Source organism: Sinohyriopsis cumingii, chromosome 8, assembly GCF_028554795.1.
Source record: "Sinohyriopsis cumingii isolate HCF-2022 chromosome 8, ASM2855479v2, whole genome shotgun sequence".
Classification (NCBI taxonomy): domain Eukaryota; kingdom Metazoa; phylum Mollusca; class Bivalvia; order Unionida; family Unionidae; genus Sinohyriopsis; species Sinohyriopsis cumingii.
The window spans coordinates 82,360,592-82,387,728 of NC_142968.1; the positions used below are offsets into that span (position 1 = coordinate 82,360,592).

The following is a 27,137-nucleotide window of genomic DNA, read 5'->3' on the forward strand; positions in this document are numbered from 1 at the left end:
TGCCATATTCCAAATTAAATACACAAGCGCAGATTTGTCATTGCACAATAGCATCATTATTAATGTGCACATAACATTGCCCAGATAAATATGAACTTAGTCGTGCGCTCGATATAACTTTTAAAAAAAATGGCGTCTCTAGTTAAAATTTAAATTTGCAGTCATATTGTGACTGAATGCACATTGCAACAACTTTTCCATTTGATCTGGAATGAATATATTTTGGTATTTTGTTTTGATTCGATGAAAGTTTGTGATTTTGGACTGATTCATCTGTGCAAATTATACATGAAATACATTGGATTGAAGCGGCATGGGAGAAGCGTGTTTACATCTGCAGATGTGTTTCTGTCATTGAATGTTTGAAATCATAATGTGGGAAAAATATGAAGTCTTTCATTTGCAATTATCAAAAAGACGCTATGGAATTTAATACTTATTTCATTTTGAGTGCAGTAAGGAGGATGCAGTTGCACTTATCATCGAAATTACAGCAAAGTTTCGAAATGTGTAATCCAGATTGAAAACCTGTGACATGGCTCATGTAATTTGGATTTGCAGAATTAAGAAAATACATTTTGAGGAAATTCAGGATGTAAAACTATATTTTATTTTGCCATTCTTATCACCAGCTAAAGAAGAGAGTATATGACTTGCCACTTGTATGTTATTTGTAAGGACCTTATCTTGCATATCTTATATAATGTAGCTAGCCAAAATCTGTAAAATTGTATCAGTGCGGATTGTGCCAAAGCAGCTGGTATGTTGCAGTCCACGAAACGTCTGTTTTAGTTCATTCAGAAACAAATTTAAACAACCACAACGTAAAGAGCATCTTATGCAAGTGTACACGATTTGTATGACAAATCAAAAGTACTGGTGTCTGCGTCCATTGTTTGTTTACAATAGAAAGTAGTTCCTTTATGCATCTGAATGCTATATGTGTATTGTCACGCGAGTTCAGTATCGGGTGATACTGAACAATTCTGACAATATAAAGTTGACGGAGAAAAAAATGAGCATATAATAAAGGTAATTACTGATGCATAAACTTTGCTCCTTAATAATGGTCACATGGCTGTCATTCCAAGGTTACTCATAGCATGTGACTGTCACCCAATAAAATCTGGTTTCTAGGGGTGGACAGTGACAGCTGATGAAGCAGATTTTAAGAAACAGTAATTGAAAAAACGAATCTTATTCTATCAAATTATTATTATGGTACATCTGCTTTGATATCTCAAGATTTTTTTGTTTTGTGTCTTAATGCCCAGTCCCAGGCCAGTATTTGAATGTCAGCATAAGTTTAATTGGAATTTACTAATGATTAAAGAGGCTGCAGGAGACTAATAAACGTTTTCTTGGGACAAACTGTGTAATCATTAATCATTATTTTACTGACTGCTTTCAATTTGGACTATTTCAATTCATGTTGTTGTGATAACATGAGATACATGATCCAGTCAAAGTCCATGTCATTAGATTGTTTGGGATGATTCATTATTTTACTAAACCTTTTGCATTGAATACTGGTAAATCAGTAATGATACCAATGGAGAAATGTTTAGAACCACAAATCATTGCCTTTTATAAAAGAATTAAAGATCTGAGTGTGTGTTATTGCAGATGACCTCCCAAGAGAACCATCCCTTGTTTTGATAGTGAAGTGGGGAGGGGAGCTAACTCCAGCTGGCAGGATTCAGGCGGAGGATCTTGGGAAGGCTTTCAGAACTCTCTATCCAGGTGGACAAGGTATCAGAAATCGCAGAGAGACTGAGATGCAGAGATATATAAGAACTGAACTACGACGATCTTTCTAGTACAGATTGCATCGTACAGTTTGTGAAAAACTAGTCAGCTCATTTGAATGATGAAGACTAATGTTTCATAAGTAGATAACATTGGGTTTTTGTAGTTTATGGCATAGCAGTACCAAGTAAGTTTATGAGGCTCATCAGAAAGATCAAATACAAAAATATGAGAATATAATTCACACTCTGATAATGAAGGAATGCACGAGAAATATTAGGTACAACAAAATTAAATAACCTTTCAGGATGCTGATTTAATAACATTGTGGAAGACCCCCAGTAGCACTTTATTTTAACTGGATATTTATTATTACAATTTGGTTAATAAACTAACATACCTTTTCAATATTAAAACTATTTTAATGTGTTGTGTGTGTGTATGGGAGTGGAATTTTCACAAAAAAAGTGTTTAACTTGCATTGTCATAAGGTCAAGTGAATGTGTGGTATGGTCCTTTGTCAATCTTGCATCACATCCAGTGTCTGCCAGTAATTCAAGTTCACAAAAACTGCTATTCTCTATCCCTGCCCAAGATCAACATAAAATCAGGTTGACCAAGATCATCATAAAATCAGGTTGACCAAGATCAACATAAAATCAGGTTGAACAAGATCATCATAAAGTCAGGTTGACCAAGATCAACATAAAATCAGGTTGCCCAAGATCAACATAAAATCAGGTTGACCAAGATCAACATAAAATCAGGTTGACCAAGATCAACATAAAATCAGGTTAACCAAGATCACCATAAAATCAGGTTGATTAGATCACCATACAATCATGTTGATTAATATCACCATATATATTCAGGTTGACCAAAGTCACCATCAAATCAGGTTGACCACGATGGCATAAAATGAGCTTGACTAAGATCACCTTAAAATCAGGTTGATCAAGATCACCATAAAATCTGGTTGATGAGGAATTTTATATTTTATCTTAATGGAACTAAACAAAAGAAAGAAAGCAAACATATTTCTTAATGAGATGTTATGCACCAGCCATAAAGTGGAGCCTATCATTGTTATGATGCCTGTCCATGTGTTTCCTATTTTATATCTGCGTGATAACTCTAGTTCTATTCCATCAACTGTTACTAAACTTTGTAAATAACATTTTCAGTAAGGAAGAAGCCTATTGATTGCAGGGTCAAAAGGTCAGAGTTCAGCATCAGAAGTCACAGTATCTCAGTTAATAAAGTGCTGAATTTTTTATTTTGGGTTCAAAACCTTTAGGTCAAAATGATTGAAAGAAAACAAATTTGCACATTACATTCACTTCTAGACTACGTACCTTGTATTTAATGTTTGATGAGAGCTTGTACTTATGGTAAGAAAGAGGACTGTTGATTTTAGGATCAAAGGGTCAAAGGTCAAATTCATTGTGATCAAAGAGTCATTGGTTTTTCACAATAATTTTTATTCTTGAACTTCTTCTTTTGCCAAACCTTGTGGATTTCACTCAGAGTGAGAAAGAAACCATTTAGATTTTGGTGTGTAAAGTCAATGGCCAAAGTCATGTTGAGTCTGATAAAACACAATAATGGTTTCTGGACAGTAAATTTTGTTGGAGACCATACGTTAATGTTGCTGAGACTCATTGCTCAATAATTTCTAGTATCAACCATGCCCTATTAATGCCTACTCAGAGACTATCCAGGATCATCCAACAACAAAAGTTTGGGGTACCATCCCTAGATTTGGGAATTGTCCATTGTGAAACTAGTATTTTGAGGAAGTTTTATTGTATAGGTTTATTGTTTGCAAGCTCATAAACTTCATTATTTATAATTTTGTTGCAAGTAAAAAAACAGAATTATGAACCACAATAACCAGTAATTATTTGTTTTTGTTTTGTAGAAAAGTTTCCTTTTTAAATAGTAGCAGTACAAGAAAATTCTGCTGTTGTTGAGTTCTTGTTATAAAAAAACAGATTTTCTTTATGAAAATTTAAAACAAAAATCCCTGGGCTCTCATTTAAAAGGAGATGTTGATCCCTAACTGAGTATATAATTGGTGTATCCAATAAAGTTCTCTATCTTTCTGATTTATTTTGCCACTAGAGTGCTCTGGATCAGATTAGATGATTTATATTATCTGATACTGAACACAGTTTATGTTATGGGCAGGTTGGTTAAGTTGTTTAGCCACTGCAGTTTCCTTCTTATTTTGGATATCCCCAAGGTGTTCTCTTATTCTCACTTGGAATTCCTATTCAGTCTCATCTACATATTGTTTGCTGCAGAAGTGCCAGGTGAGTACCCCATTTTGTTTCAATACAATACTTTGATTTTTCTGTCGGTTTGTATTTCAGAGAGGATGCAGAAATATAGAAAAGGAAGTCTTATGTTTTTAAGTCTATTTTGGTGCTAATTTGATCATAAATACAAGAAATTATAATTCTATGTACAGAATTCCAGTTGAAAAATAACACCAGAACCACTGAAATAAAAAAAAAGAAAATTTAATTCATATTATCTGTTGTGAAGCAAATTATGACTTGGTCAACATAAACAGGTCCATTACTAACAAAATTAATCATTTTATCCAATAATATATTATATAAACCTATGAAAGGAGGACTTCTGCCATGAAAACAGTTGCAGAATTGTTACTAGAATGTATTTTCAAGGTTGCCATTTTATGTTATACAACTGTGGTGAAGCAAAAGCAGTTTTAATATTTTGTAAACTTTTAATAATGTTTCATCATCATATTAATTATCTGACAAAAACATTAGTCAAGAGTGACTATTTTGAATTTACTATATACAACTCTTCCTTATTTTCAACTTCACCTGTTGTTTAGATATTAGGATCCAGTTTGCTCTCTGACGTGATTAAATGCACCTAATAAGCTTGTCTATGATTATGATGACTTCTTATAAGGAGAGAGAGGTATAATTACAGTTTTGATCTAGTAACATATGCAAGGGATATGAATGGAAGGAGAGAAAAAAGTTCTGGTGATCAAGATTTACTAACTTTCAATTTGTACATTTCAACAACAAAAATTGGGGGCCACCAAGGGAAACTTGGGCCACCAGGTTGCCCTAATTAATATAGCACTATCATCACTGCTATTAATAAGATGATGGGTGTATAATATGCAGATCATACCACACTTGTTGCCATGTAGGAAAAAAATGTTTTTATTAAATGTTTGATGATTTTTACATGATAACTGAATAATTCTGATTTAATGTACTTCTTTAGCTCACATAGATAATATGATGAATGGGAAAGAAGTTAGTCATTAAAATATTAGCTTTAGTTTGAGACTAAGTTCATAATTGTTGTTTTGCCAAATATAGCAGATTCCAATACATCTTTTACCACATCATCAATAATAATAATGTTTCGCATTTAATTAGCGTGGTTCTACTGTTTAAATGTGAGAAACATTGCCTTATAAGACCTTGATTGTGCCAAACAAAAACTTTTATTTCTTATTGATCAAACTTCATCATTTCTGCAGGTGAGTTTGAGATGCCAGGGCTTGGATTCCTGAGGCTCCACAGCACGTTCAGGCATGATTTGAAAATTTATGCCTCAGATGAAGGGAGAGTCCAAATGACAGCTGCTGCCTTTACCAAGGTAACAGGATGTATGGTCATGACTGAGTGTGTGTGTGTTTGTATGTGTGTGTGTGTTTTATTTTTTTCTAATATTTTGAATGTCATTTGTCAAGAAATATGAGATTTAGTTCTCAGATACTGTCATCATTTGTCACTAACTGTGCTGGTGATCTTTAAGTTTAAGTACAGACCAGTGTACTTTAAGTACAGACCAGTTTACTTTAAGTACAGACCAGTGTACTTTAAGTTTAAGTACAGATCAGTGTACTTTAAGTATGGACCAGTGTACTTTAAGTTTAAGTACAGACTAGTGTACTTTAAGTTTAAGTACAGACCAGTGTACTTTAAGTTTAAGTAGACACCAGTGTACTTTAAGTATGGACCAGTGTACTTTAAGGTTAAGTACATACCAGTGTACTTTAAGTACATACCAGTGTACTTTAAGTTTAAGTACAGACCAGTGTACTTTAAACTATTCAGAGAAACTTTAAGCAGGCATGAAACTATTATCAAATTGATCAATTAGAAATTTACCACTTGTAAGCAAAATTGCTATAGTCTGACTCTACATCCCAATTTGTTTGTGCCCCCCTACCGATTTCAAAAACGAGAAGGTTTAATGTGATAAAAAGTGCACAGAACTAAGTCAATTGAATCATTGATTTATAATTTCTAACCTTACTGTGACAAGAATGGCACTAATGCTAGCCTCCCCTGCACCACTTCATGCTTAATGGACTTTCCATACTAACACAACCCCATATTGCATACATTATAGGCAAGTTTATTTCCATCAGACAACATAATGATGTAGTTCATCCAGTTTGGCAAATGCTGAATAATTGCGTAAATGACATAACGTTGAGAATTTGGAATTATATCCCTTTGCATACATGAACATAGAAATTTAACCGCTTTTTAAATCCCCACGAAAGCGTAGTTGTCATTTTCTTTGCTTGATTTGACATTGTAAATATCGGAAGCAGACGACTTATGTATGTACATATGTAGTCGTGATACACCCCTTTGCTCAAATTGGACTTGTCCAGAAACTGGAAATGGATCTGAGCATGTCCATCTATTGCACTGAAAACTTCCGTTAAGCATGAAACACGCGTAAGATGACGTGTTAGGGCCACTCTACTCAGAGTCAGGTTAGAAACTATATATCAATGAATGAATTGACTAAGTTCCTTGCACTTTTTATCACATTAAAGGTTTCCGTTATTTAAATCAGTAGCGGGGTACAAACAAACAGGTTTGTATTATCAGACTATAGCATAGGGTCCTTAGCACTGCCTGTACTATATCATTGATTTTTTTTTTGTTGCCCATTCCAACCACAGGCCCCCAAGGAACTTTATCAGAAGCTTCAGGGTATCTTTTATAATTTCCTTTCAAGGGAAAAGGGTGATAAAGTGAAGTGGCACATTCTTTTGAATGATTATGATGATGGTGGATTAAAAATGTCACATGTTCATTTTGTAGGGGACTTAAATTGTCATGGTTAAAAAAAGCTTTCTGATCCCCACATTCTTGATATAGTAAAGGAATTCAACTTTCAAAAAAGACAAAGCCTTCATAAAATACCATCAATTTACAAGATTCTGGCAAAACATTTTCTTATATGGCTGGAACTGGATGAGTACTCAACTACAACCATTAAGATGCTTTATCTATGCCACTGTGGCATAACAAATTCATAAAAGTAAATGGTAAAACTGTCTTATTACAAAAATTGTGTGCCAGACCTATTATCTACGTTAATAACTTAGCCCAGACCTATTCTCTACATTAACAACTTAACCAATGCCAGTAGCAATTTTCTTTCTTATGAAGATTTCTGTTTAAAAAAAATATTGCTATAGAGTTGAACCGGTTTTGAAAGAGAACCCCTTGTGACAGTCATGATCTTTAAGAAGTGGTGGTTTTTCATGATAGGTCATAACATTATGTAATCAATAAATCTGTACATTAAGAATCTGGTCTCTCAGAATTGAAATTTAAAGAAACATTCAATAAAGGATGCAGTTAACCTAACTACATCTTTTACTGAATGTTTCTTTAATTTTCAATTCTGTACACAGTATGTGAAGAAAAACTATAGAAAATCGCAAATAAACCCCAATAACTAAATGCTTGGATATACTGTACAGGCAGGATTTAGTTCTGATGCCAGTTTTTAAAATATTTGTGTAAAGATACAGAGATTTACAAGTGAAACTTAAACATATATGGAGTGAAATATTGATCAAAACTACCAACTCTTAATGGAAACATGTAAATTTGTTATCCTTCAAGATAACTAATGAGACAGGACTTACAAGTATTCAGTAAAGAATTATATATCAGGTTAAAATTTCAGCAACATGTCTTTTCTTATTCTACAGTAAACATCCTAAAACAGTGACACACCTGTTTTTTTTATTTCTTTCTTGCTGTCATATTGTAAAATCCATCTGCTCTAGCATTGCACTGGTATGCATATGTCAGGCAGGTGGGTGATAAGAGGTCATCTTGAGTCTTTCATGTAATAGATAGGCATGATACATCTCAAGTCTTTCATTTAATGGATAGACATGATACATCTTGAGTCTTTCATGTAATAGATAGACATGATACATTTCAAGTCTTTCACTTAATGGATAGACATGATACATCTTGAGTCTTTCATGTATTAGATAAGCATGATACATTTTGAGTCTTTCATGTAATAGATAGGCATGATACATCTCAAATCTTTCATGTAATAGATAGACCTGATACATCTTGAATCTTTCATGTAATAGATAGGCATGATACATCTTGAGTCTTTCATGTAATAGATAGACATGATACATCTTGAATCTTTCATGTAATAGATAGACATGATACATCTTGAGTCTTTCATGTAATAGACATGATACATCTTGAGTCTTTCATGTAATAGATAGACATGATACATCTTGAGTCTTTCATGTAATAGATAGACATGATACATCTTGAGTCTTTGATGTAATAGATAGGCATGATACAGCTTGGGTCTTTCATGTAATAGATAGGCATGATACATCTCAAATCTTTCATGTAATAGATACGTATGATACATCTTGAGTCTTTCATGTAATAGATAGGCATGATACATCTTGAGTCTTTCATGTAATAGATAGATATGATACATCTCAAGTCTTTCATTTAATGGATAGACATGATACATCTTGAGTCGTTCATGTATTAGATAAGCATGATACATTTTGAGTCTTTCATGTAATAGATAGGCATGATACATCTCAAATCTTTCATGTAATAGATAGGCATGATACATCTTGAGTCTTTCATGTAATAGATAGACATGATACATCTTGAATCTTTCATGTAATAGATAGACATGATACATCTTGAGTCTTTCATGTATTAGATAGGCATGATACGTGAGTCTTTCATGTAATAGATAGACATGATACATCTTGAGTCTTTCATGTAATAGATAGGCATGATACAGCTTGGGTCTTTCGTGTTATAGATAGGCATGATACATCTTGAGTCTTTCATGTAATAGATAGGCATGATACATCTTGCCTTTCATGTAATAGATAGGCATGATACATCTCGAGTCTTTCATGTAATAGATAGGCATGATACATCTTGAGTCTTTCATGTAATAGATAGGCATGATACATCTCGAGTCTTTCATGTAATAGATAGGCATGATACATTTTGAGTCTTTCATGTAATAGATAGGCATGATACATCTTGAGTCTTTCATGTAATAGATAGGCATGATACCTCTTGAGTCTTTCATGTAATAGATAGGCATGATACATCTCAAATCTTTCATTTAATAGATAGGCATGATTCATCTTGAGTCTTTCATGTAATAGATAGACATGATACTTCTTTAGTCTTTCATGTAATAGATAGGCATGATACAGATTTAATTTCCAGAGTTCAATTATTTGAGGGTAAAAACCTCTTTGAGTGTAATTGTGTATACCTTACAAATTAAAAAAGAAAATTTAAAAATGTTCTTCAATTTTCAGGGCCTGCTTGCATTAGAAGGGGAGTTAACTCCTATCTTGGTACAGATGGTGAAGAGTGCTAATACCAATGGCTTGCTGGATAAGGAAGGAGAAACATCCAAATACCAACACATGTAAGTAGGAACATGCTACAAACCACTTAGATCAAGTCTGACACAAATAAATCTTTAGAAATCAAAACTGTTTTTGACAATTGCTTGTACGCAAGTCCATTTGCAAACAAGATCAGAGTCATCTCAATTATAAAACTTCCCTCAGTTTTTTATCATGCGGAGAATGGGTATAATTTCTTAAAAGGCATTCATAATTTGAATCCATTGTTGTGACAGTCATTTTCATCCAATACTTTTTGTGGTAATGATTAATATCAGGTCAAGATTAGGATGTGCTTTTGTAATGGCATTAAGTTCAAGTTCTTCTATTAAGCAATTCTTCAGTATTCACAACTCATCGCACAGGTTTCCTCAACCCTTCTATATCTGACACCTCTTTTGATATGCATTGAAATCCCAGAACCATATTTCCACATATGTAAAACACTTGCCATCCTACCCAAGCTTTGAGTTAAATAAGTTGTATGACATTACAGTAACACATGCATGGCTAAGAAGGTACACTTTCTTATCTGTTGACAAGGTTACATATATCAGGAAAATACAACTTGCTATGGATAGAAAATTCCCATAATGTAATTAATAATAGAATCTGAAGCTATATTTTCACATAGAAATCTTGCACCTTGCAATTATGTTGGCCATTAGTCCTTGATACCTTCATATTGTAGGCCTTGAAATTATGTTGCCCATTAGTTCTTAATACCATTTTACTATATACTTTGCAATTATGTTGCCAGAGAGTCCATAATACCATCTACGGCTTTGCCGTTATGTTGCTCATTAGTCCTTAATATCATCTTTTGGGGGGCTTTGCCGTTATGTTGCTCATTAGTCCTTAATATCATCTTTTGGGGGGCTTTGCAGTTATGTTGCCCATTAGTCCTTAATACCATCTTTTGGGGGGCTTTGCAGTTATGTTGCCCATTAGTCCTTGGTAACATTAGTCCTTAATACCATCTTTTGGGGGGCTTTGCAGTTATGTTGCCTATTAGTCCTTAATACCATCTTTTTGGGGGCTTTGCAGTTATGTTGCCCATTAGTCCTTGGTACCATTAGTTCTTAATACCATCTTTTGGGGAGCTTTGCAGTTATGTTGCCTATTAGTCCCTAATACCATCTTTTGCGGGGCTTTGCAGTTATGTTGCCCATTAATCCTTGGTACCATTAGTCCTTAATACCATCTTATCATGGGCGATGCAGTTATAATGCCCATTAGACCTTATCTTGTAGTATTCAGTAAAGGTCTATTTAATGTTTGTTAATTATCATAAAATTGAAAAAGTACTCATTTTCATTTCTTGACATAATTTTAGTTTCCTGTATCAGGGAAACTTGCAGACATTTGGCTGAAATTGCCATGCAGGTTTTTGTCCTTAAGGAATAAGTGTAAAATATGCAGTGCTTTTTTATGTTGATACCATGTCAAAAGAAGGTTTTTGTTAATGTTGTTAATTTACATATACTTCCTTAATACCATGATGGATTCTCTTCATATTTCAATGAATTATTATGAATTTAAGAGGATTCACTCTGCTACATTTCTTTGATCTTTCGTTCAAGATAACAAGGTTTATATCAATGCTTTTGTGTGTGGACTCAACATACTCAGGCTCAGGCTGCCTTGTTTTGGAAATGTAAATTGTATGGTTTTGTTTTGTTTGGTTTTTAGTGTGAAGGAGAGACTGCTAGAGATCTTCAATGAAGATAGAGACTTTACTGAAGAGGACTATCAACAGGTGTGTCATCTTAATTTGATGTTTTTGTTGTTGTTGTTGTTGATTTAAAAACATCACTTCTTTCTTTCAATATATAGTTAATGTATTAAAATAATGCTGATCCAGCCTCTAAAATGACAACCTTTTGTGAATTGATGGTTATATTGACATGGAGTTTTCACATAAACATTTGCAATATATACCTGTTTATGAATGTAAATGATGCTTATCATCCACCAGCAGAGCACCATTATGGCTATCTCAAAAAATCTTTTTATCACTACTTTTCGTGCAAAAATTGTGGCATTGACATGATATTTTCACTAACAAAATTCATGCAATATTAAATTGGTTCTGAGTAAAAAATAGTGCAAATCTAATTACCAACACTTCTTTGAAGTTTTTAAGACCAGAATTAATTGACCCAGGATTCAAGTTATTGATTACATTTGTGCTTGCAGTTTTGTAATTCAGTAATCTTATGAAAACTGTTATTTGTGCATATACAAGTGAACTTTTACCAGGTTTTGTATTTAGTTACATTCCAATGAATAAGTTGGTGCTTAGCACTGACATTGATTTTAAGGTCATTGGTCTTATTATTAATTTTAATATCATTGGTCTTAAAACAGGTTTTTGGCAGTACTGACTCATGAGCATGATAACATGAGCAAGTATGAATTTTTTGACAATTAATTTGTGGATATATCTGAAGAATACTTGAATGGTTCTACTTAAGTAAATAAATTTGAGGTGTTTTCTCTCAAAAAATGTATTCAAAACAATTTAGCATGTGGGTAAATCCTGACATTGAGACAAATTCATTGATCTTTTATTGATGATATCCAATTCAGGTGAAAAGGCCATGATAATGAATTCTGTATTCAATCACATAAGAAATAGTTTTGTTCCCATTGTTGGTATGTTGGAGTTTGTCAAGAATATTAGTGATGGTTTCAATACTTGGCAGTTAAATGACAGTAGAAACACACTTACTTTAGATTCCTGGAAATTCCTTTCAGACAGTAAAGAATGAGTCTATTAGAGGGACTTATTTTTCTTGAACTCCTTACCCTATTAACTTCATATTTGAGGTATATTGTTACATGTACCTCTGTACCACTCCTGCTCTGGATTATGCCCTTAATATAAAGTTAAGAAATACATTTTGAATAAAGTTTAATCTTTTCTGATATTTCCATAATCCCCTAACCAAGAAATTTTCAAATTTGGAATATAACATGAAACACAGACAAGCCTCATGGATTTTACTACTCCTACCCCTTAATTATGTCCCTGATTGGTTCCAGGGGGTTAAGAAATATATGTAGAGGGTGTTTTATTTGACTCACCTGGTCATACAGTTGAATCAGCTTATGGTATGGACCATTTTCCTCGATGTTGTATCCTTTGTTCATTAATGATTGTTATTTACAACTTGTCACATTAATAACACAATTTTACAGACTGCATTCTGACATTAAGCTTTTCAAATTGTTCATTGGATGCAGATCTGTCATTCATTATGGAATTGCTGAAAATAGGAAAACCTCCATGTCATTTGTCACAAAAATGGCCCAACAGACTTTGACAGAATGCATTGTGGTATAGAGGGATTCCAATTTGATACAAATGATGCTGGTGTACCATTAAAATAAGGTCTTTACTACATAAGCTGGGTTGGCTGCTTTACTGTGTTCTTTGACAGGACACATTACTATTTGCCTCTCAAATCCTAACCTTAATCACTAGACAGTACACCTTTAAATGGGCATAGTCCAACCAAAATCAAACTTAAAAAAACCATTAGATAAAACACATTTAAATGGGCTTAGCCCAAGCAAACACTAACCTTAACCATTAGATAAAACACATTTAAATGGACTTAGTCCAACCAAAACAGAAATTAACTTCTGGTTCTGTCATATTAAAGTGCAAATTAGCTAAAATCACATTTTATTGAGCAGTTTTGTGAAAAAGTCATTTTTTCTGCATCCCAAGTTGGGATTTGTACATTTAGGGAAAACATGTATGTATTCCAGTCATGGCAGTTTTTATTTAAAAAAGAGTATAATGTATTATTTTGCATTCAGTACAGATGATGTGAATCTGATTTAATTAATTTGAATTTGTTTTAAAACTGGGTCTGGTCCAGGGGTGGGCAATAATTTTCACAAGGAGCACAGTCCATGAAATTTGTTAAGTCATCATGGGCCACACATTTGTACTATATTAGTGAAATTACTTAACAATCTAGTGTATAAAGATCCATGAGGGCAGGTTGGATAGAAATGTTTGATTGCAAGATCAAGCCTGCGGGCCATATTTTGCCCACCCCTGGTCTAAGCAGTATGGGAAATTACCTTCGCTCTGTGGTTACATTGTTTTCTGCTCAAGGCTTAATCTCTTCACTTATCAATTGATTGTAATAGGAATATGAATCACATATATTGTCTCTCTGACTGCTCCGGTAACCTAGTGGTTAGAGTGTCCACCTGGGTTATGGGAGGTCGTGGTTTCGAATCCCGATCAAGTCATACCAAAAACTTACAATCCTAACTGCTGCATTGCTAGGTGCTTAGCATTAAGATGTTAGTATTAGGACTCATTGGCCTGGTGTCAGGATAATGTGACAGGGTGGGACATCATGCTACATGTCTGTAGCATCATGCCCCAGTACTAGACATCACTATAGGCTATCACACTGCAGACATCATAGCAATATTACTGAAAAATTGTTAAAGCTGCATTAAAAATCCAAAATCACACACACACACACACACATTTTCTGACATTGTGAGTGTTTAAATGTGAATTATTGCAGAATGTCCAGTGACTAAAATCTAATGAACAACTTTTCATTCTGTCTGTGAAGCATTTCTGATATTTTGATATATTCTTTTCAGAAGGATAAATTAATCAAGCTTATATTAATGAAATTGCCTCACTTCATGAAATTTTATGTTATAATAAATTAGTTTTGGCAGCAACATTCCTTATCATTGACACTTGGTCAGTCAGTAAAAAGAATATATTTTTGCCATTTATTTACTGGTGCCTTAAATTTGATCGTGAATAATTAATTTGCACTGCAGAAATGTTCATGAGTATGATTTTTACATTGCTGCATCAAACAGATTGGCTTGCTAAAAGTTGATTTATCATCGATGGGTCATGAAGTCTTAGACCGTCATGCAACGTTGTCCAAACCTATACGTGTAACATTACAACCACTAGAGCTAGTATGTTCTTTTATTCTTACAAAATTATTGACAATGGCTCATGTGGTTTATGCCCATAAAAGATATGGTATTAAAATTAGACACTTAGTTTTATGTAAACAAAAATAAAAGTATATTTATAATAATATGAGTAATTTTGTCAGAAAGCAACCAGGAGTTGAGACCTTTCAAACAAAATATTCTGATGCACCATCAAATATGAAGATACCAGAAAAAGAGAAACCTTGAAACATTTGTTCTAATAGCAACAATACGATACCTGCCATTATTGCATTGCTATCAGTTTTCTTGGCATGTATCCAGTCCAAGATGAATATGTCTGTCCTCTAGTTAGAAATTGTAGGTCTATAACAAAACACAATTATGATCCCAGTCTGATCCATCTTGTGAATATTGTTTACATGCTATCCTCATTTACCAGTGATATGAGTCATACTGTGGATTCTGCCTTTGCTGCTTGTTACATTTTGGCACAAGTTTTTTCATTATTTTTCTTTGTGAGAGAAACAAAATGATGCTATTTTCACTGTATTGTTTGAAATTGTAAAACTCAAATGTACTAGCTTTGAAACAAATCTTTTAACATTTTTTGTATAGGTGGTTGAAAATGGTATAAAAGCTAAGGAAAAATGAGACATTTCTCATTTTGTACAATTCACTTATCACTTATAAATAAAGATGCATTCTGAGTATCAATTATCTCGTGCAGTGAAGAACTGGTAATACAGTTTGTCATTTTATCAAGGTTGTCACTACTTTAACTTGGCCAGACAGTCACTACTGTACTTACAAAGAAAATCATAAATCATTTTTCTCTGATTGTTCCTGGAGACTTTCTGACCAATAAAATTATACTTTTTTTTATATTAAAAAGCAGTATCAGAGCCTTGACAGAAAATAAAATGTTTTTATATCCATGCCATATCTAAGTAAGAGACAGTGTTACTCATGTTTGTTTGTTCCATTTCCATCTGCATATGTCATATCACATCTGACATCTAATCACATATTTCTTCTCAGCAAGTTTTGAAAGTCTCAATGGATTCAAATGGGGTATAGGATTTTGAAAAAAAGAAGATCTGTGTCATGTTTAATTTCAACTTTTTTGCAAAATAAATTAGCAGAGTTATGGCCCCTGATTGACTTGGAACTTTGCCCATCGATTTTATTATCTATGCTGCTTAAAAACTTTCAAAGAACTTAAAAGATTATGAAGACCTGGATCATTTTGATTTTTTGGCTTTCCACCAAATGTTTAATATGGTAAGAAAACCTAGGTCAAGTTTGATTTTCACTACATACTGATAGATTGCCATGATTTTAATAAATCTAGTAATAAAAATGAAGAAATTAGAAAAATTCTTTGCTAGTATATTATATTGGTGTATTAGCAAGGCACAAAACCATTTAGCAAGATTAAGACATTTACGTTTTACATAATTTTGAGATAGTTCGTTTGTACATTAAGGTGCCAGAATGTGTGCAGTTTATTGTATTTACTGATTAGATTGATTATTGATGATTTGGGTGGGGGACATTTGATGACTTTCTAGAAAATAAAGTGTCCTGAGGGACACTTAATTTAGTTCAGCTTATTAGAAGAAATGATTGCTGAGCAAATAAACTTAGAAATATTCTGAAGAAAAAAAATCAATATTTTGCTAACAGAATTTAGTGTAATTGAGATTTATTCATAATTTTCTGTCAGTATTTTGCTCTTCATTTAAGTCATTTTATTTATTGACAATTGTATTATGCAATTCCCTGGCCTTTTAATGTATACCAAATATTGATCAGGTAGAGACTTGTCTTCATATAGGTGGTTTTGTCATGGGTGATTTCAGTGTAATTTCATTACCGCATGTAAATTTATTTGTGGTTTCAGGCAGCAGGGATTTACTGAAGTTAACTTGAAATGTTTTTATTTGTTCACCTGATCTTTTAACATATTTTTCTGGCTTACAGTTGATACCCACAGGTATCGTCTCCATGGTGAATGCAACAAAATTCATAAAGAATCCCAGGAAAATGTGTGAGGAAGTACACAACATGCTGCATGTGATTACCACAAGGATACGAGCCCTTAAGATGGAACTGAAAACAAGAGGTTGGTCTTCATATCATATAGGCATCTAGAGTGTACAAAATGTTAACTGATAAGTTGGGAACTAGAGGACTGGTGTTGTTTAAAATAAACCAAAAGCTGCTATTGTAAAAATGAGTGTAAAGAAAAAGCAGGACAGAAGGATATATTACCTGTAAAGTTTTGTATTTTTAACAACAAAGTGTCAGTACTCATTATATATTATGAGTACATCCACTGCTTCTTAAATCAAGCCCATCCATTATTCAATTCATACAAGAGTGGTCTCCCCTTGGATAGTTGGCTTGTTATCAGATTTCATCAACTGCTTGTCTGCACACTGTCACTAAAGCTCTTGTGGATATATTCTACTTAACTCATTCGGCCCCAGAGGTTTTTGTCGATTTTGCCTGAAATGTGCGTAGGAAAGATATTTGGGGGGCTATTTCTGAATACATCATAATACATCGGTTTTCAACAGATTTTCCTTGAGACTAATGCCTAGTTGTAATAGAAACATAATTTTTCATTGGTTATTTTGTTTGCACATGAGCAGAAGGGTAAAAGTTGGAGTTCTTTTTTTTTAGACTGCAATTTCCTCCAAATGCCCACCTTATCCTAGTTTTGCAAAGGTTCACCTGTCTGTGTGCAGTTAAGACTGGTATGCCTTAGGTCTGAGGCTGAAAGGTCTAAAATCCAGACATTTTGGGTGAGAAAAAAAATGGGTCCAAAAAATGAGGTTTTTCTCTCTCTATTTTGTAGTGCAACTAGAACTTCAGATTATTTGATATCATTTTAGAGCTATATCTGTCTGCTTTTTTTAATACCACCCACATTGGTGTATCTTAAATGACCTTGATGCTGCAGAGCTTGGAAGTAGGGTACAGCCTCATCACGCCTACAGACAGGATCGGTACCAAATCAGCATTTTGAGCAATATTTTTTGGTTTTCTTTTTTCAAGGAAGTATACTGCATCTGTTTTCTTCTAAATCTTACTTTCATTTTTGTAAAAATATATTATGCACATCAGTTGTCTCACTTTGTCATATGATAACCTAGTGAGTGCAATCCTAATTGCCTGCACAACTTGATCATCATGGTACTTTTTAGCTCTATAGACCATTTGTCGATCATCCATCTTCCTGTTAGCACATGCTACTGTTACAACTCTTTGCTCATAAAAATGGTACAAGTAAAGGGTGAAGACAACAATATTGTAAAATTAAACAAATTATTTCCCTTGAATAAAAAGTGAAAATATAAGAAAAAAGAACTTATGGTCTTACGAATTAAATCCAAAAATAATCCAAGAATTAAAAAACATGAGTCCTATCAATGAAAAGACCTGAGTGAAACAGTTTAAAATCCCGAGTGGCTGAGTGGTCTAAAGCGCTCTCCGTTACGGATCACTGCCATCTCACCTCTGTCTGCTTGGGTTTGAGTCTCGGATTCAGCCAATGTGGGTATGTGCGAAAGCTTGCCAGTAGCTTCTTGTGGGTCTATGGTTCTTTCTGTGGGTCTTTCCGGGTTCTTCCTCCACCATTAATACTGGCCGCCATGTATAGCTTATTGTGTGCTGAAAAATGGCGTTAAACCCTACAACAACAACAACAACAACAAAAATCAAATCCCGATAAAAATCCAGACTGGAAGGTAATGTTGTCTGTAATAGTCAGTATTGTACTGATATGTCAACAGTCTCTTGTTGAATCACAGAAAATATTATTCCAGTTTTAGAATCCCATATAAAATCCAGTAAATGTCTTTGTCCAATAATTATCAAAGCACTTTTGTTTTTCCAGGGAAATAATCACTTAAATTCAATAATTTGATGAAATAAATCTCAGCTCAAACTAGGCAGAACATAAAACAACTTGATGTCTCAAATGTTAAGGCACGACTGATAGAATTCTAATCATACCATCAGTTATAAGACTAGCTAAAACGCAAAACATTCCCAGATGGAGGTTAAGAGTTCAACCTTCCAGAAGGAATGGAAGTTTGTTACATGACCTTGGCTTAACTTAATTATTGTTGCTATGAAAAAACAATAGCAAAAAAGTTTTTAAAAAGTTGTTTAGCAAAACTGTCACTGATTGTGAAACAAGGTCGGCAACTAGATACAATGTTTCATTTATTGGTTGTTTATGTCGGGAAACAAAATAATTAAAAAAGCAGTCAGAACTGAACTCTGTTCTGGACAATATCAAATCCAGTCGACAATCTTACATTACAATAGCATGTAATGGAATAAAAATTTTAAAAAAGTAACTAATAGACGTATAATTAAATAATTAAATTTAATATACATAACACAACTGCTCAACTACTTTCAAGATTACTATGAAACATTATACATACATTCATTCCAAGGTCTTAATAATAATAATAATAATAATAATAATAATAAGGGCTGTTCCAGTAAAACATATATCCCTTCCCCACCCCCACCCCTGGGGACAGCACTTCAAAAAAATGTCTGTAGGAGGTTGTGTTTCAAACTATTTTGATTCTGACAGTGGAAGGATGGTTAGGAAAATCACTTCTGTTGTGGGTTATGTTAACAAAATGAGAAATCGCTGGTGGGGTTGGCAGAAAAAAAATGAATATATTTTTTAAATCGCATATTACCCCCTCCTAGTGGTCTAACGTGAATAAAACATTGGGTCAGAAAATGATGCCAGTACACGTGAGTGCACGTAATTTGTACGAATTTGTGTACTTTTAGAGCAGTGATACGCGTTCAGCAAATTACATCAAGATTGCAGTTATAAAAAAACGTGCTTTGCGCAGTATGCAAGTTTTTATTAAACTTTTAACTTTAAAAGTGCATTTCACGACATAATTCTCGCTGCCGCTGCTGTCTCACAGCAATTGCTGCAATATCCAGATATCTGGATACTTCGGTTTGACATAAATGGCTGTTAAACTAAATTTGTTTGGTTCATTTGGCCCTAGAAAAAGCATTTTATGGTAGTTTTAGCCTTACTTTCATCATAGAAGTTTTACAAATGCGTGTTTCGAATAAGGGTCACACAGGAAACCAAAATGGCTGAATCATAACACAGTTTGTCTTAAGACGACGTTTTCAGTCAGCAAATACTGTCTGGTGATAGTTATGATGACAATGAATTTCATGTATATCGGTCTGTTGGACATTGGGAAAATGTCACTGGAAATACCAGTGTGTGATTTTGAGCCCAAAATTTATATTGAGTGCGAGTCCGATGTACGTGTTGGATGGACAATATGCCGGTTATATTTATTCAGGATACCTATGTCTGAACAAGCAGACTATGGGAATGTTGGACTTGAAACCCTAATACAGCATCTGGCATAAGAGGCAGCAAAGCACTGATTCAAGGAAGTGAATCTTTGGCAGAGGTTGTGTTATTGAAAACTGACAGAGGTCTCGGAAATGCTTATAATCATGCGTATTTGGATGCCAATTTTTTTTATTTAGGTGGGCGGTAAAATTCAAAGACTTGCCAGTCCTGCTTCAGTCACCTGCATAGTAGGAAAATGTGTTGATCAGTTAGCTGTGCTGATATTTACAGTGACAGAATTTAGTGGCTGAAAGCCTTCCCCAAGATTGTCACCATTATAAGAGCACATTAAAAGAACATGCTGCAGTAGCTGAGCGGCAAGATTAAAGGCTTTGACTGGCAGCTTGGTGGGAAAATCTACTGATATTTACAGTGCTTGAATTCAGAGGCAGAAAGACCCAGAGATGTACCTGTGGTCATTTATAACAGTACATCAAATAAACAACTTCAGCTTTCATTACTGTGTTCATTTCCGAGTTTAATGGAATAAACAGTGCACGTGACCTCAGAATCGTGATATGTTGAGGCTTAAACTTGAATGAGTATTTTGGGGTTCAACGGCAAACTGATGAAGATTGTAATGAGATTCAGGAGAGTGCTGAAGTTGCTAGAACTGATGGTTTGGAAGGGACAGTGGCCAAGTGTAAGAAAGTGTGTGATGCCTAGCCTAGCGCTTTGAATAAGCCCTTCCTTGGATCAAAAAATATTCAGACTCACTCTATGGACAAACAAGAGCTATGTCAGTGTTATAAAGAATGTAGAAATTACACTATGGCAACCAATAGTTCTTATAATTTGCTTAGTTTTCTGAGAGGGGACTGCGACTTTTGCTAGTAGGACTCATTTTTTGTACCAAAATGAGAGTCATGGACTCAGTTCTAAAATCCTAATGAGACCTCTGGTTCAAAACTTTTCTTTTTAGAACAGAGATATCCAAGAGAGAATACCCATGGGGCCATACCTGGGAGATGTTGAAAATTGCACAACCATAAAGAACAGTAACTTGTTCAAGCTAGCTATGCATATGCATTTCAGACAGCAGGCAATGAAAGGAGTTCACAGCACAGAATAATATTCGTACACAGAAGAGGAGGATCATGTTAAATTCAGAAACAATTAACATATCAATGCTCATAGGGAACATCAGAGAATCCCCATACAACATACTTAAGTGTGTGTTGATCTCTAGTTGGTAGAACCACTATGGCAACAAAAGAATAAAGAGACTTACTTATATCATGCAGATATATTACCAAATGAAGTACATGCTCTCTGTGTGCAAAAATTAAATGACATTAAACAGAAGAGACTGACTGGTCTGTGTAAACTCAAAGCAAGATGGATAAAATTTGTCCTTTTTGTGTTCGGTTCTTCCTATGTATTTTTTGATCATGGTGGTATTTTCTGCAGACCTTTTGGCAGTTGGTTCCAAGCCATCATTTGGTATTTGTATTACAATGATGAAATTGAAGAAAAAATACTTGATGTCATTCTGATACATGGATCCTTTACTACACTTCTAATCTGTTCATCCTGATTCTTTTTTTTTTTTTACCATCTCCTTTAGTCTTACTTGTACCAGTGCTTTTAATAAAATTATAACTTCTATTTTCTTGGAATCTAAATATTTGTAATGATGTGTTATTGTCTAAAGGTAAAATGTGCTTAGTGTTGTAAAATTGAAAAATATTAGCAAGGGACCAAAGTAAAATGTGGGCAGAAATTAATGCCATATTACAGTGTTGTTAGCGTGGGTACGTGGGAAAGCCTGCCAGTAGCTTCTCGTGGGTCGGTGGTTCTTCCCTGGGTTTTCCAGGGTTCTTCCTCCACCAGTTATACTGGCCACCATGTATAGCCTATCATGTGCTGAAAAATGGTGTTAAACCCTAAAACAACAACAACAACAACAGTGTTGTTAGAAACAACAGAATAGTTGTACAAGATGTATTTTGCAAAGTTGTAGAACTAGCGCTCGTATTGTCACCACATACTCTACTTAAATAATAATATCAGTATTTTCCCAGTGGTAGTAATTTTCTGATCTGAAGTTGTTCATTTCTTGCACAATTTTTACACATCAAAAATTCTCACAGTACCATTTAAAAAAAAACAATGTAATCTGCACCAAATTGAGTTGTTTGAGAAGAAATTAATTTTTTTAACTCCAAAATCACTGAAGCTATGAGTTCTTGCATTAAAGTCTCACATTAAATAACATTTGAAGTAGCCATGATAGTAGTTCAGGATGCAACTGTACTAATTTCACCTTTGGTATATCCAGATCTTGAATGTGATGGAGGAACATAGCTCCAAAATAAACACATCAATTTTAGAACCTGTTCATTGACTATTAATCAAGTACCCGAGACCAACTGAATTGTTAGAATTTTTTAAATTCTTTTGACAATATCGTAATTAGCTGTCAAATATGGAGTAAGCCTATGGTCTTTCTGCCATCCCAACCAAGACCCCACAACAACCATGTGACCATGCCCAATGACATCACAGTAATAATCGCTATACAACTAGAGATGACATCTCTTTGAGAATTTTGATTTCAGTAGAGCCTTAACAGAGTGGAACAGTAAGAAAGGGTGACAGATATTTAAGTGTTAGGGAGATATTTAACAATGGCTTTTCATCCTGCCACCACTTCCTCACTGGAGATCACACACACACAAAACTTAGAGTAAATCCTGAAATAATGGCAGCATCCCTGCAGGGGAGATAACTTGACTATTCGATTGTATTGGTCTCTGGTTATCCCATGGTATTTCTGTTACTTGAACATTATCTTACAGTGTGTTCAGTCAGCATGGTCAAAAAAGGCTTACAACCATTGAGAGTTGTTAAAGGACTCATATTACTACAGATGTGAAAGAACGAGAACCATACTATAAATCAGTGAAGATAAAATAGAGTATATATGGGTCTGACTGTTCCTGATTGGTGAAAGTAAGATTTTAGTGTTTAAAAAATCTTTTGAGAGCTTGTCCTGTTTGTAAATGAAAAAAGTGAGGGACATTGTTTTAATAACATAATATCCATCCCTTTACAAACCTGAGTTTGGACGATTCATTACTGAAATCAGCAGCTGACTCCTTGGTGCACTATTGAAAGCACACATTTCAAATTTGTATAGATCCAGAAAATGGTGCAGCTGTTATTGTTTTCTTGTCACAAACGCTGTCATCATAGATGTGTCTATACTGAAACAAATTTGATCATGAGCACTCAAGATTTTAAGCTATTGAATTTTAATAACATGGTGTTTGCACAGGTTTACAGTGGGAACTGAATTATTACAGAGTCCTGAACTCTTTTGAGTTTTGTGCAGAAATATGGAATCCAAGCAGAATACATCCAGAAATGTAGAGGTTTTCAATCTTGGATTTAGTCTCCCTGTTGCATTTCACACTGATAGGCATATTCACAGAACATTTGTATAGTAGTAGGAAAAGTGAGAAATTTAGATACATGTCATAAACAAGACAAACAGTATGTGGGGTGACAAGGTCATAAGAACAGGCTGCAATGGAGAAGTATAATAAAAACAATGAGTAGAAGTGTGTCTCTTTTTTATGTGTGCAGCATTATTTTCTCAGTTTCAGTAAGAAATTTCATCAAAAGGAAGACAATAAAGGGTGTAGAGTTAACTAAACTAATATGAATTTAGCTGCTTAAAAGATGTATCAAATCGATTTTAACCTTCTGGTCTGTTTCTGTCCATTCTGGTGATATGTCCACTGAATCAGTTTGGTTGGAAAAATATTTGGCAAATTTAAAAATTTAAAAATCTTTTCGCAGATTATGATTATACACTACTTCTGCCTGAGAGATGTGACTAATTTTATTTCTTGGTTTGTTGATTGTGGTTGTTGCTGAATTCAAATGCATCATTGAAAAACATTGACCCACTCTCATACTTTGTTACAAATATTTATTACAGATGCATATCTCCAGATATTGGTGAATATAGCTTGAATAAGTTATAACAGTTCTAGCTGGAACAATGAACATTGATAGAGAAAATTAAAGTGAGCTGAAATTTAAACTTTTCGTTAGTGTCTGATGCAGGATTGCTAGACTTTTCCATCGCATATGCTCACCATGAAAAATCCATTTGTACCAACTGATGATGACTTTTAGGTAACTGTCAGAAAGGCATAATTGACAATATTCAGAGGAGGTCTACAAAAATTACTCAAGTCAAAAGTTATGAACTCATACAGCTGTGGCAAAAATGACCGATTTAGTTTGATTTGGTTTTGTGTGTGATTTTTTTAACAATATATTAGGTGGATGAAGAACCCCAAAAGACCACCAACCTAAATTGGTTAATGTGAAGCAAACTCACTCTGTGAGATGTGCAAGTGATGTAAAAGCAAGCACCTTACTACACAAGGGCACATGGAGCCTCTATTGATTTGACGTTTTATCTCCAACAGCCGAAGTCATTTAGACATGAGATCTTGGGTTTCGTTAGATCATTATGGCTTTTACACCATTTTCAGATGAAGAGAATCTTTATGTGGCAGCCAGTTTTACTGCTGAAGAAAATCCAAGTCCTTTTGAGACACCAAACACCACTTATGTAGAACCATTGACCTTCCTGAAGTAACTGGCAACATTCTCATTTACACATTGGAGGCAAGTAATCACATGACAAGCATTTTGTACCACTGCCATGGAAGCCCCTCAGATCTGTATCACAAGACAAGCATCTTATACCACTGCCGTGGAAGCCCCTCAGTTCTGTATCACAAGACAAGCATCTTATACCACTCTGCCATGAAAGCCCCTCAGGCCATAGGTATAAGTCTCAAATGAAAGACTAGAAGTGGGAGATAGAACCTGTGACAGCTGGATTGAAAGTGCAGAATGTTACTGGTAGGCCATCAGTGACGATGATGCTGCTGTTGACAAAACAGTTAACTGCAATGACATTGATTTTATGAGTACTCTGGGGAAAAATGATTCCTTGACTTTCATCCATTTTTAAAAATCTAACTTATGATATAAAAATATTTGACTTGCTGTATTTTTTTTATAACTTTATATTAGTCTTAAATCAAGGCATACAAATAAGACATTGGTAACTGAAAAAGATGTTCTTACAAGAAATGATATAGTGTAAAGGTAGACAGAAATAATGCAACATCATTTCCACAGGCATCAATGTTTTTTTCTTCTGACAAATCATTTATTATAAGTTTACCAAAACATTTATTGAATAATCAAAAAACAAGGAATCATAGCAGCTGACCACACATTTAAAACAATACAAGATTTAACTATTATTCTAATCAAAAGCAGCATGCCTGAGAACAAAGAAAAATAGCAAGACATAGTGATCACTTTAGTAAACACATAGTTTAGTATGGATACAAATTCATGATTTCTGTATTAGAATAGAAATCCCTATTATAAAATCTGTATTCATGGACGTTAAATTAGTAGGTATTAAAGGACTGATCAATGACATGCAGATAATAAGCCACCATGAAAATGTGTGATTTCACAGTATCAGAGACATGCTTGGCTGACAGAGAAACAAACAAATCGAGAAAAGATTGATTTTAATGAATGAATACAAATAAAAATATGGAGTAGATTATATGATCTATAAGAATTTAGTAGATTACCTCCAGTCAGCTGTCATTTAAATCGTTTCTGTCCCCAACCCAATATTAAAAGCACTTCTATAGCCCACTAACCCATAGCCAGAAATTATGTTTAAAAAATATGCTTCTGTAGGGGGCAGTGTTTTTTATTAAAACATATCTGACAGTGGATCATAATTTTTTTTTAATTGCTTCTGTTGTGGGTTGGTTGAATTTGAAAGTGTCTTCCCCCCGGGAGGTATATGTTTTACTGGAACAGCCCTAATGATGATAATAATAATAATAATAATAATAATAATAATAATAATGACCAATCTTCCCTGAGGCCTTCTACAATGACACAATATACATAATGCACACTTTTTACAAGATGAGGTGTATTTAGACAAGAAACACTATTAAAAACTAGGCAATTGATCTATTGCTACAATACAATATGCACAAGGCTTCAAGGATGAGTACAAATAATAGCAGCAAACATGTAAAACATAGGTGAGTACATGATAACAATGTTGTAAAAAGTAGTAGTACTGATTTAAACAAAATCATACAAATGATTGTTTCTGTAGATGTTGACTAAGATGCTTTTTGAAAGCTTGGCATGTATCAGCTGACTTTATATAATGTTGCAAACTGAGAATTTATTTTACTTATTGGTGACAAAATATACCATCTAGCGATTTTTTTATTGGCGGCATTGTTGATTGTTTAAACTTGTATATACAACCATTGGTTGGAGTGGAGAAATTCAGAGGCCCCATGAATGGAAGCCGCAAACTTGATATAAAATGCACTGAAATTTATCTATTGTTACATAAACTATTTCTTTGTCCATATTGACAAACCATCTTAACAGTGCATTGTTATATCATAATCTGCTTATGTTGACATGTAAAAAGAAAAAAAGACCCATCTTACTTGTTGGCAGGGTTCTCATGCTGCCGGGAAATTGGGAAAAAGTCGGGAGAAATGATAACTTTTTTCCTGACCATGAAAAGTCTTTGAATTTTGCAAATATTGACGAAAGTCGGGAAAAAACTGGGAATTTCTCTCCACAACTTGACACCCGAAACAGTTATGTAATTAAATCGTAACTGAACTGATCATGAGTTAAATGTATTGAGTTCTAACCAGAATATTAGGAGGTTGCAGTATGGACCATTTTGGTGCTTGCCATAAATATATTTGTTGAGACAATCCAAATGCTCAATGGATTAGGTTCATCTAGTAGACTTTTTGTTTTACAGGTCGATATCTTTATTTTTATTTTTATGGAAGGTATGAAAACCAGTCTAGCATCACTAGAGGCCAACATGGTGGCGTTAAAGCATAGCTGCTTAGTAGATGACTAGCTAACTTAAAACGTTGTTAAATTGATTTATATCTGCATGAAATTGATATGAAAATCTGCTGAATGACAATAAAACTAGTGTGTTGATGAAATTTGAGCTGGCATTAGCGATTTCAGTTGCTAGTTGCACGAGAACACACAATCTCACAACCATCATTTTCAGATATTGTAGTAATTTTTTAAAATGAAAGACATTGAAATAAAAATACAAAAATGAAAGGGCACAAAATTCTGTATGTTTTTTCCAGATATTTTTGTATCATTTGACTACCA

The 27,137-nt window shown here is 34.0% G+C and overlaps 1 protein-coding gene across 14 annotated transcripts in view; it reads left to right on the forward strand.

Annotated features, from left to right (window-relative positions):
• Nucleotides 1-27,137, forward strand: part of LOC149794001 (inositol hexakisphosphate and diphosphoinositol-pentakisphosphate kinase 2-like) — a 234,543-nt gene that overhangs the window by 88,608 nt on the left and 118,798 nt on the right. For all 14 annotated transcript variants that reach the window (XR_016422917.1, XM_089967926.1, XM_089967930.1 and 11 more), the window contains 5 exons: nucleotides 1,627-1,752; nucleotides 5,288-5,406; nucleotides 9,407-9,519; nucleotides 11,192-11,258; nucleotides 16,445-16,586. Coding sequence is in view for 13 of the 14 variants with exons in the window: in XM_089967926.1 (XP_089824052.1) it covers nucleotides 1,627-1,752; nucleotides 5,288-5,406; nucleotides 9,407-9,519; nucleotides 11,192-11,258; nucleotides 16,445-16,586 (567 nt within the window). In the remaining variant the exon portion in view is untranslated. The remainder of the gene's footprint in view (nucleotides 1-1,626; nucleotides 1,753-5,287; nucleotides 5,407-9,406; nucleotides 9,520-11,191; nucleotides 11,259-16,444; nucleotides 16,587-27,137) is intronic.